The sequence below is a fragment of the Equus asinus genome, chromosome 20 (assembly GCF_041296235.1).
Source record: "Equus asinus isolate D_3611 breed Donkey chromosome 20, EquAss-T2T_v2, whole genome shotgun sequence".
NCBI lineage: Eukaryota > Metazoa > Chordata > Mammalia > Perissodactyla > Equidae > Equus > Equus asinus.
This window is the reverse complement of record NC_091809.1, coordinates 83535053-83547255: the sequence shown is the minus strand read 5'-3', so window position 1 is coordinate 83547255 and position 12203 is coordinate 83535053. Positions and strand designations below refer to the sequence as shown.

Sequence of the window (12203 nt, the reverse complement as noted above, 5' to 3'; positions counted from 1 at the left end):
GTTAAGCCACCAACTCAGTATCTAGTTAAATTTAAATTTTTCCCCCCACTTTCAGTTTTTAGATTCCCTCCTTTCCCTTAGAGGTAACTATTTTTATTGCTTTTGCATTCTTTCATTGTTTTTGTTGTTATATATATTTTTAATATAAGCAAATATATATTCATATTACTGCCCTTTCTTAGGTAAAAGTTTTTATATTTTACATCCTGTTTTGCACTTTGCTTTGTTTTTACATAACAGTAGATCTTTAGCATAGCATCACTCCATAGCAGATATAGAAATATTCCTCATTCCTTGTGACAGCCGCATGATACTACATGGATAGATATACCTTAGTTTATTCACCTGTTCCTTATTCATAGTCATTTGAGTTATTTACAATTTTTGGCTATTACAAATAGTGCTGTAGTGAATAACTTAATGGATATGTGTTTTGTGTATTTTTGCCAGTGTATTTTAGAGTTACATTCCTAGAAGTAGGATGCGTATGTACTTTGTTGGGTACTGCCAAATACCTTTCCATTTTTCATTCCCACCAGCAATGTATGAGAGTACCTGTCTCCACATAGCACGTGTTGCCATATGTTTCAGGGTCATTTGCATTTCTTTTTCTGTGAACCGTCTGTTCATATATCTTGGCCATTTTTCTAAAGGATTTTTAGTCTTTGTTTTCTCTGTTTTAGAAACTATACATGAACCCTTTGTGATATAAGTTGCAGATATTTTTCCTACTTTATCACTTGTCTTTGTACTTTGGTTAAAGGTTTTTTGTCAACTAAAAGTTCTTTGTTAGTTTTTATGAATTATTTCATTTATTTCTGGATTTTGAATTATAGTTAGGAAACTTTTCCTCATTCTCAGTTTATATCATTTATAGAAGGATTCAATCATATTTTCTTGCAGTGCATATATGATTTCATTCTTTATATTTAGATCTCCGATCCATTTCAAATTTATTCTGTTGTATGGCATGGGAGATCCAATTTTTATCTGATTCCGTATGATTGTACAGTAATTCTCATCACATCACTTACTAAAAAATCCTCTTTTCCTCACACTGATTTGAGGGTTTTTTTTGTATTGGTATCTATGCTCTATCATTTTCCTTACCCCGATTGAGAACCTTTAAAATAAGCAAGTTAAAAATGAGTCTGACTTTATTAAAATATAACGTATATTTTCAGGGTTACCTAATCTTCCTAATTTCACAACCAAGGGCAATTGAATTATTGTTAAGGAAACTTTAAAATTGCAAGTTGTACTACGTTCAACACTAATGAAGTGTTATTTCCTTACAGTGCCACAAGGTTGCAGTAGTGAGAGAAGATAAATTGGAAGGTAAGTGTTTCAGTGATTTAGCAAGTTTTCCTCTTATGGCATTAATGTAAGCACAATAAAAAAATCTGCCCCTAACATCTCATGTAATATATGTAGCTGTTTAACTGAAGAGCCGTATATTCCTTTTATTAGTAGTTTCTCAAACATGTTAAAATATGATACTACATCTGCCTAACTTCCCATTTTTAAGGCCAATAGCTGCTGACATAAATAAAGCACTTTTATCACAGGATTTCGAAGCTTGTGACAGACATACAAAACCTCTCATGAATACCATATGGAACACCTCATCAGCTGTAAAAAGACAGTAGTCTCTAAATATTATGTTGTGTTCCATAACAATATTTTTAGGAAGAAGATTAAAGAATGCTTTTCTAAAGTCAGAAAGACTTAATATAACTTGTAAATTAAATTTGTCCACCTGTTTCAAGACTATTAATGCTACTATTCTGGTTTTTTTTTTTTTTGTGAGGAAGATTCACCTGAACTAACATCCTTTGCCTATCCTCTTTTTTTTTTTTTTTGCTTGAGGGAGACTAGCCCTGAGCTAATGTCTTTGCCAGTCTTCCTCTACTTTGTATGTGGAATCCCTCCACAGCACCACCAAGGAGTAGAGTAGGTCCATACCCAGGATCTGAACCCCCAAACCTGGGGCTGCCAAAGCAGGGTGCACAGAAGTTTAACCACTTGGCCACAGGGCTGGCCCCTACTAATCCATTTTTTAAAAACCAATTCAAAGAAATTTTATAACATTGGGGAGTCCATGTGATCTTGGACCTATGTCTCAAGACAAAACCCTGTACTGGGGGCCGGCCCGGTGGCACAGGGCTTAAGTGCACACGTTCCGCTTCTCGGCAGCCTGGGGTTCGCTGGTTCGGATCCTGGGTGTGGACATGGCACCGCTTGGCAAAAGCCATGCTGTAGTAGGCGTCCCATGTATAAAGTAGAGGAAGATGGGCACGGATGTTAGCTCAGGGCCAGGCTTCCTCAGCAAAAAGAGGATTGGCAGCAGTTTGCTCAGGACTGATCTTCCTCAAAAAAAACCACAAAAAAACCTGTACTGTCATACTTTGTATATAAAGACTCCTGCCAGGGGAGTCATTTCTTACAAATTAACTTTGAGGTATTCAGGGTGGTGGAGAAGTCCATTGTTTTCTTTTTGAATTTCCATTGTGGTAGACAAAGCAAGATTTATTCATTCAATAGATATGTAGTGAGCATCTAATCTGAGCCAGGCACTAGAGGCTTGGAACAAGTTAGGCACAGTCCCTTCCTTCATGGAACCTAAAATTTGTTCTTGTGATGTTCTTTTGTGTTTTTCCTCTGCAGACTTACCTGGTTAGTAGTATTTTTGTTACAGAGTTGCTTTTTGTAAACTAAAATTGAATTTCATAAGTGAGTCTTCTTAGATAGAAATTACTTATTCCTTAATTATATGCTAGAGTGTAAGATTCTTTCCTAACTGAAAAAAAGAACATCATGGTCATCATCAATCATTCATTAATATTTACTGAGTGTCCACTAGATGAGTGATACCCTCACAGGTGCTGTACTTAGAACTGACTCACCACCACCTACCTTGTCATAATGTCCCCGTCGTGGACAGAAGAGTTGATGTTAGGCTGTATATGTAGCTATTTGGCCTTTTAGAACTTTTTGGACCACCACAGATTGCAAATGGCTTTAATGCAGAAGGGTTTCTTGTTAAAGTCCCCGCACGCTATGAAGTTTGTGTATTAACAGACTGCTTTTCCTGTTGACTTGTAGCAGTGAAGTCCAAGCTAGCTGTGACTGCCAGCATCCATGTGTACAGCATCCAGAAAGCCATGCTAAAGGACAGTGGGCCTCTGTTCAATACCGACTATGACATCCTTAAAAGCAACTTGCAGAACTGCAGCAAGTGAGCTCCTTAATGTTCCTTGTGGGCTTCTTTACGAATTGATTTTGTAAGATGTTTACACAGTGGCTGCCTCTTAAGAGTGAATGCCAAGTCTAGTAAAACCCCATTTATCTTGCAGTAAGACACATGCCTGGTTTTATTAGTACATCATAAGGTAAAAAATAGCAGCCACAACCCATATTGAAAACCCTAGTGGACTCCCCATAAATCTATTTCTCATGTATTTATCCTGTCACTGCCACCAGAAATGTTTGTTGTGCCCCTTGTTACTCCCTTACCCCAGTCTCTGCTTGTCTAAATCATACCCATCCTTCAAGAACCAGTTTAAATGTTGTCCTCCAAAAAACTGTCCTAATTTGATATCCCTCTACCTTGTGTCCAAAAGCAATTGAGCTTCCACAGCTGGGATCAGACCTTGCTCATTTTTTGTGTTGTTCACAGCACAGGGAGGTGATGGACTATAATGCATGTGCATTTTGGAAATTGATGTTATGGGCTTGAGTCATGGCTCTGCTGCTGGTGTGTGTGTAGGTGTGTTCATGGTGTTGAGGATGATGGCCATGTTTCTGACTTGGGCAACTCGATGAGTGCTGGTGCTATCTCTAAGAAAGGGAATATATGAGCTGGAGCAGGCTTTGGAAGAGAGGGAAAAATGATGAATTGTGTTTGGACGTGTTGAGTTTGAGAAGTCTGTGGGGAGTTCAACTGGAGCTGTCCTTTGTAATAGAGAGGTGAGTCTTGAGCTAAGGAGAGAAATCTGGAATGAGAAGAGAGACTTTGGAGTCAGAAAAAACAGGTAATTTAATTGGACCACAGCATTTGATACAGTCAGGCAGAGAGAATGTATAAAATGAAAGAAGGGCAAAAAGTAAACTCCAGGCCACAATTACTACCTGTGTAACCTTGGGTAAATGACTTAACCTCTCTGTGCTTCAGTTTCCTCATCAGTAAAATGAAGCTAACAATAGTACCAACCTCACAGGGTTGTAGAGAATTAAGTGAATTAATATGTGTGAAGCACTTAGGACAGTGCTTGGCACGTAGTAAACACTGTTTAAGTGACAGCCATTTTGTAAGGGAGGAGCAGAAAAAGAGGGGCCTAACAGGGAGCAAGCAGCCAGAGATAAGAGGAAAATCATGAGAGTGTATGGGATTCTAAAAGGTAAGGAAAGAGTTCCAAAAAGGAGGGACTGGTTGAGAATATCAAACCTTACTGAGAAGTTAAATAAAATAGGAACTGAAAAGTGTCTGTTGGATTTAGTGACAGCCTTGGTAAGAGCATTTTCAGTGGAGTAACCAGATTCTGGTCAACTGAGTAGATGGGGACATGAGGAAGTGAGACAGCAAATATGGGCAATTCTTTGCAGGAAATTTAACTGTAAGATGGAGGAAAAAGAGGCAGCTGAAGAAGAATTAAGACTAAGGGAGTATATATACATTTTTAAAGTTGAGAATGCCTTGAACTTGTATTGTTAGGGAAGAGGCATAAAAGAGGAAATGGTTGAAGATACTGGGCGAGATGGGATAACTAATAAAGCCAGGTCTATCAGGAGAAATAGGTATAGAATTGCCAAACAAGTTCCTGTAAGTTCCGTTAGAACAGGGATTGTGTCTATTTTGTTAACCGCTGTATACCCAAAGTGAGACCTGGCAAATGGTAAGCATTCAGTAAATAATTATTGAATGAATTAATGATAGACATTAGGTATTTTTTTCTTTAGCTCAAAACCTTGAGTGTAATAGGCATACAGATATTTAATAAATAAATAAATATAGCCAGAGAGTAGTAATTTATAAGTCTGATGTCTTTTAGGGAAGGATTACAAGAAAACATTAACACCCTGATATGTTTATGTAATCATATTATTAGATTTCAAAAACAATTTGTATTAAAATCTAGTTGTGGCATGTCAAGCTCTAAAAATCAGTTCTTCTGTTGTATCTAGCAAGTAAGCAAACGAATAAAAGTGACTCAAAAATTCAAAATGAAGTTTGCACAGGGATCTCTAAAATAAACATGGCAAGTAGAAATGTGCTAACAGGAAGCACTTTAATGAAACTTGACTTAAATACTTAAAGTATCCTCGGTAGAAATGTGAAGAATTTATCTCCAAGAAAGAAGTTGGTATTTGGTCCTGAGAATTGTAGGCCAGCTGAGATGTGACTCATTGTTTCGTGTGTTTTAAGAAGTGCTGTGACAGGAAGAGAGCTGAAACTTTAGGACTGAGCAGATTCTTCTCTCTTCGGATGTGTTCCCAGCCTGACTTGGTCTCTTCCTCATTGCCAGTTCCTGGTCCTGACCCTAAGGTGTGGAATGTAGACCAGATCGAGAAAGACTTGTCTTGGGGCCAACTTTAGATGCTGACAGTGAAATAAAACATTGCTCTTTTCCTTGTACATGGAGGCACTGCAAAGCCAGAGAGGAAGAGTGGTGGGTGAAAGGAAATAGTTTCCGTCTGTTCTTAACTCTGATGCACAAAATATTTGTGTTAATGTAGGGTTTTCTGATGTGGACCATAATAAATCAGTGGAAGATTTTTGGAGCTGTAGACTCTAGCTTTGGGGCTACTTAGTCTAAAGTTACTTCTGAAATTAAAGGATTTATCAGGAATTTTTTTCTTAGGCCAGTTATTCTAGCAGTTAATCTTGAAGCTTTGCCCTGTTGATCTATAATTGCTATCACCATGTAGTTTCTTAACTGCCGTCTTCTCTCATCCCAAGTTGAGGTGATACAGTGAAAAAGGGAGAGAAGCCAGAAGACTCACTTTCAGTAACTTAATCTTTTCTTTCAACATATATTTCCACGTGCCAGGTCTTGTGCTGGGTACCTGAAATACAAAAAATGAGGAACTCTCACACACCCCAATAAGCAAAAGACTTGGGGGGAGTAAAATCTTCTTTGTTAGAAAAAGTTAGGGAACTTTGCTTTAAGTGCAGCCATTTGAGAAGGCTGGATCAGTTACTCATTCACAGTGTGGGACATTATGTTATGGATTTGTGTGAAACCGTCAGATCTGCAGGGATTAGAGAAGAAGAGATGAGAATTCCCTTTAATATGCCGTGCAAACTGTTCCAAATTTCTTCACTTGCCTTTTGGCATACTTATCTGGTGCCGTTAGTTAGAATTATTAGAAATTATTAACAAATGTAAAGGACCACAAATTGTAAGAGCCAGTGGCTCTTTCCCAGCTTCTTCCATGTTTTAAGGCATGAAAGGGACAGTTGCCAGGAAATTTGTTAATACTTAAAGCTCTTAATTTTGATTCAGTTAGTATTTATTGAATATCTAGCCCTATAAGGTGAAAGTCTTTGAAAACTAGAGATAACCATTTGGTTTCCTAAGGATGGTGAAATTACTGATCTTTTGTTATTGTTTGGTATACTCCTACTTTTGCATTAGGATGCTTTTTTCAAAAAAGCAAAAATACTCAATATGGTATAGTTGAAGACAACTGAGACCAATTCTAGTTCTATTACTAACTAGTTGTATAACATAGGAAGTCATTCACTTCTCTCCAGTACTTGTTTCTTTATCTAAATGAGAGTTTTGCCCAAAATAAATTCTAAAATCCATTCTTGTTCTAAAGTTTTCTAATTTTATAGTATTAGCGTTAGAAGGTATGGTGTGAAAGAAGCAAGAGTTTGAAAATAAAGTTTGATATTGACATTAATGTAACATTTCTGTCCCCAGGTTTAGTGCCATACAGTGTGCAGCTGCAGTCCCTAGAACTCCTGCTGAATCCTCATCTTCTGAAAAGTTCGAGCAGACAAATCTTCAGATGTCAAGTGAGACACAAGCCAGTAACGAATTGACCGCCAATGGTCATGGCCCACCTACCTCCAAACAGACTTCCCAGCAGCCCAAAGGGATTATGGGAATGTTTGCCTCTAAAGCTGCTTCAAAACTCCAAGATGCCAACAAGGAAACCAAAACAGAGGCTAAAGAGGTTACAAATGTAAGTCTTCAAAGATATGCCTTCACAGCTTAGAGTGAGTAACTAGAAAAGCATTAGTAGACACAGTGGTGGTAGTTTAATTATGTATGAGGTTTGGCTATTTAGTTTTAATTTTTCTACTTTAGTTTGAATCCTTTAATTCTTGATATTCTCACCTGAAATAGTCCTTTTTTTTTTGATAATGCTTCTCACCAAGCCTCAGATTCTCCTGTAAAATGGTAATCCCTGCCTTGTGCGCATAACGAGATTGTTGTGAGAGCCAGTTGAAATAATGCATGTGAAAACACCTTGAAAATTGTAAAGTACAAAGAATTGTATATTAGAAATATGTCATTTTGGGAACATGTTATATTCTGGACTTTGCCATGCATGCATTCCTTCCTAGTATATTTAACATTCTTGTTCTATTTTATGAATTTTCTTGGTTTTTTTTCTTTATTCTCTGCCCTTAGTTTTTTTTTATTGTTCAGTCATCTGACCTAACTTAAGTGCATTGACTTAAGAAAAGTCTCATTAAGGGGGCCAGCCTGGTGGCATAGTGCTGTGCTTCGGTGGCCTGGGGTTCCCCGGTTTGGATCCTGGGCATGGACCTACACACTGCTCATCAAACCATGCTGTGGCGGCATCCCACATGGAAGAACTAGAAGGACTTACAACTAGGATATACAACTTATGTACTGGGGCTTTGGGGAGAGGGGAAAAAAAAGAGGAAGATTGGCAATAGATGTTAGCTCAGGGCCAATTTTCCTCACCAAAAAAAAGAAACAAAAGTCTCATTAAGATACTATTAAAAAATAATCCAGAAAAGCATAATTATTGTTATTACAAATATTACCGTCATTGTCATTTTAAAGCTCCACTTTGGGAAAGGAGAGGAGAGGTGGAGGGAAAACAGTAACGTTGCTAGAACTCCTACTGTGTGCCACTAGTTTTTTTTTTTTTTTAAAGATTGGTACCTGAGCTAACATCTATTGCCAATCTTTTTTATTCTTCTTCTTCTCCCCAAAGCACCCAGTACATAGTTGTATATTCTAACTGTAGGTCCTTCTGGTTGTGCTATGTGGGATGCTGCCTCAGCATGGCCTGATGAGTGGTGCCATGTCCACGCCCAGGATCCAAACCAGCGAAACCCTAGGCCGCTGAAGCAGAGCGCATGAACTTAACCGCTGTGGCCATGGTGCCGGCCCCACCAATTATTTGATCTCTGTTTAAATCCTCTTATCAATTCCGTGAGGGAGATACTATCATCTCCATTTTGTATCTGGTGAAACTGAGGCCTAGACTTAAGTAATTCGCCTTTATGTCATATTACTATTAAGTGCTGGAACCAGCATTCAAATCCACTTTTGATGATTACAAATGTAATGTTTTGGAGGTTTTTCCCCATTGTGTACCATACTGCCTCTGATCTGTTTTAATTCTGTCAAGTTAAGTAGTTTTTAAATATACTCAAGAAAAGTTTAGACACATTAATGAATAATAATTTTATAAAAACTATGAGAAACTAAGCTTTGGAGATTAACGCCAGATCTGTGTGGTCTGGATTTGTTCTTATATCTAATGCTTACACATTTCAGCATGATTATGTAGAGACGGTACCATCACAACGGTGTGCTCTGCTATTGAAGAGATTTTTTGACTGCTGTTTGAAGAGCAGCCTGAACATTAGAAAAAAATCATGTGCATTTTCTTGTTTGTGCTTTTAGGCATCTTCGGCAGGCAACAAGGCACCAGGGAAAGGGAATGCAATGAGCAATTTTTTTGGAAAAGCTGCTATGAGTAAGCATTTTTTTACCTTCTTTTGACTAATACATGACTGTTAACATTAATAACTTATTATATCTGAGGTGAAAGCTACCTTGTCCAGTTTTTACCCATCTGTACACTACCATGTAGCACTCCTGCATCCTAACATAAATTTGCAGTCTACTGACCAATATATTGATAAAAGTAACCCAACTGGAACACTTGGGTTTTAAGGGAGAGCTGGGTTCAGTTTAGATCTCTTGGAGGATAGTTTACTATTCCTATTTTTACCTCCTGCCTTGAAAAGAGAACTAAATACTTGTTTCATAGGGCTCTTGAAAAGGGGTGATTGAAATCAAAGAGAGGCTGCCTGGTTAGGCAGTGTAGTGTTGAGGTTAATATCTTGGATGCTGGGGTCAGTTTGCCTGATTTGACCACCATTACCTGTCTCCCAAGGGGCTCCAAAAGAAATCCTTTGCCTTTCTTTCGTTATTTTTGCAGATTACTCATAGGAATGAACTAGATAGCCCTCAGTGTGAATTAGAAGGGTCCAGGTAGTAATGGCTGTTTAAAAATATTTACTTCTTGGGAAAGCAAATCTCCTTTATTTAGATAAGAATTCTTTCGTATACAAGGAACCATTAGTCACATATTTTCATACTTCTCATATCAAGTACACATCCCCTGAGGGTATGTGGCAGAATACCAGGAAGAATGCAGGAGCCGCAGGATAATTATGGCACACTTTCTTGGAGCATCAGTTTTACAAAAATTTTGTGGGGAAACATTTTGTTATATGCCTATGTAAGCAAAATTAGTCAGAATTCTGCTTTTTTATGATGGTCAGATTGGTGGTTGGGGGAGGGATTTGGGCAACAGTTTCTTTGTCATAAAAGCTATCAGAGAACATTTTTATGTTTCTGAAAGTATATGGAAAATTTGCTAACTTTCCGGTTATTGGGAAACACAATTGTATTATTGCAGGCACAGTGCACAAGGGCTGCCTACTTCTGTGAAAATAGATCATGCTGATGTCATGGCCTACATGGCTGGTACTAGTCTGCTATACCCAATCAAATTGTGTGGTTTCTTTCAGCAATTTTGGTGAGGCCCACATGTTCGTTTTTTGTGTGTTCATAACCTTAAACATGAGTGAATTTTAAAATTATTATTTCTAAAATGCATAAGACATGAATATTTGCTAATTGTAAAATACAGTCAAACTATAGAAAGATACACTTATTTATTCATGTGTTTATTTAGCAAATATTTATTGAGCACCTACTATGTGCTACATAGTGATACAATGGAGAAAAGGTAGACAAAAAGGTCCCTGCCTTCATGGCCCTTATATTCTAGAGGAAGAGACAGACAAATACACAAAAAATAAAATAGTTAATGATTGTAATTGCTAGGCAGAGAATAACAGGATGTTATGATAGAATGTAATAGAGGGAGGGAGAAACCCTGCATAAAATAAAAGAATTAAATATTCACCTAATAAAAAGAATGGCTTATGAAACTCATTTATTTAACAGATGTTTTTTTCAAGGCTGAATGTTTAGAATAAAATTGTGAATGTTTTTATTATATTTGACACATGACAAGATTGTTGCAATGAAAATGAAGCTTGAGGTGGATGAATAGTTGATTGTGGGGACTTGAACCATTTAAAACTTAATGCTGGACAATAACAACTGTTGGCAAAGGTGTGGAGAAATCAAGTCCTCATACGTTGCTGTGGGGAATGTGAAATGATGTGCTCGCTTTGAAAAACAGTGTGGCAATACTTCTAAAAAGTTAGACGTAGTTACCCACTTCCACTTCCTAGATATCTACTCAAGTGAATTAAAACTGTATGTCCACACAAAAACTTGTACACAGATGTTCATAGCAACCTTATTTGTAATGGCCAAAAAGTGGAAACAACCCACAGGTCCATCATCTGATGAATGGATAAACAAAATGTGATATATCCATATAGTGGAATATTATTCAGCTATAAAGAGGAATGAAGTACTGAGACATGCTACAACATGGATGAACCTTGAAACATGCAAAATGAAGGAAGCCAGACACAAAAGGCTACATATTGTATGATTCCATTTATACAAAATATCCAGAATAGGCAAATCTATAAAGACAGAAAGTAGATTAGTGGTTATAAAGGGCTGGGTTGGGGGTGAGGAGTGACTGCTAATGGATACAGGGTTTCTTTTTGAGGTGATGAAAATGTTCTAAAATTGGATAGTGGTGATGGTTGCACAATTTAAAAAACCACTGAATTGTACACTTTAAAAGGGTGAATTTTATGGTATATGAATTATATCTCAATAACAAAAACCTTAATGTTTTCTATGTAAAAAAAATTAGAACATTGATGACAAAATTAAAAAGTCGTCATTTGTTGTCTTTCTTTGCTTGAAAAGGTATTTCATATTTTTTTGAGTATAAAAAGGAGTTGCTTTTAGTCAGATGATACATACAAGTGACTTGATCATTCAGGTAATAAGAAAACATGATTAAATTTTCCATAACAGTTGCCTGAAAATGTTGCAATAAGCCACCTCTTTCCCAGTTTTTTATCCCTTTATCCCCTGCTCCTGACATAGTGCCTTACGCTTAGTAGACTGTCAAAGGAATGATGGATTAATATTGCACGATAGGGTTATATATTGCCTGCTATACTTTATTTGTAGATAAACTTAAAGTCAATTTGGATTCAGAGCAAGCAGTGAAAGAAGAAAAAATAGTGGAGCAACCTCCAGTGTCTGTCACTGAACCAAAGCTGGCAGCCCCTGCAGGCCTCAAGAAATCCACCAAGAAAGCAGAGCCTGTTAAGATGCAACAGAAGGAAAAAAAAAGGTAGGAAAATTTTGTCGCTCATGGGGGAAGAGTGTCTCTGCTGGGGGTGAAAATGTCTGTTTGGGTTCATTGACAGCAGGCAGTTTTCAGTTCGGCACTAAATCCTGCTTACTGCCTTAGGGTGTATGAAGAGAGGAGCTCCACAGCTTATCTGGTGACGTGAAACTGTGCAGTCAGTCAAGTGATATGATTTAGAGCCCACAGCCAGTTTTTTGGGCCCCATTGATCCAAATTGATTGTCTTTTCTCCTTTACTTTGTTTTAAATTTGTGGACATGGCATCAGTGTTCCTGATTGTGTGTCTGTGTTTCACTTCAAATTGCCAAATGAAGATTACTGTTTCCAGTGAAATTTAAGAGAAAAAGTTCTTTGTTTTCTTTTTATATCAATGAGTTTATT

General features: G+C 37.4%; 1 protein-coding gene across 2 annotated transcripts in view; it reads left to right on the top strand.

Annotated features, from left to right (window-relative positions):
• Window positions 1–12203, top strand: part of POLD3 (DNA polymerase delta 3, accessory subunit) — a 42347-nt gene that overhangs the window by 12881 nt on the left and 17263 nt on the right. For both annotated transcript variants that reach the window (XM_044752586.2, XM_070490709.1), the window contains exons 4-8: window positions 1299–1338; window positions 3106–3238; window positions 6930–7194; window positions 8901–8973; window positions 11640–11805. In XM_044752586.2, the coding sequence (XP_044608521.1) occupies window positions 1299–1338; window positions 3106–3238; window positions 6930–7194; window positions 8901–8973; window positions 11640–11805 (677 nt within the window). The remainder of the gene's footprint in view (window positions 1–1298; window positions 1339–3105; window positions 3239–6929; window positions 7195–8900; window positions 8974–11639; window positions 11806–12203) is intronic.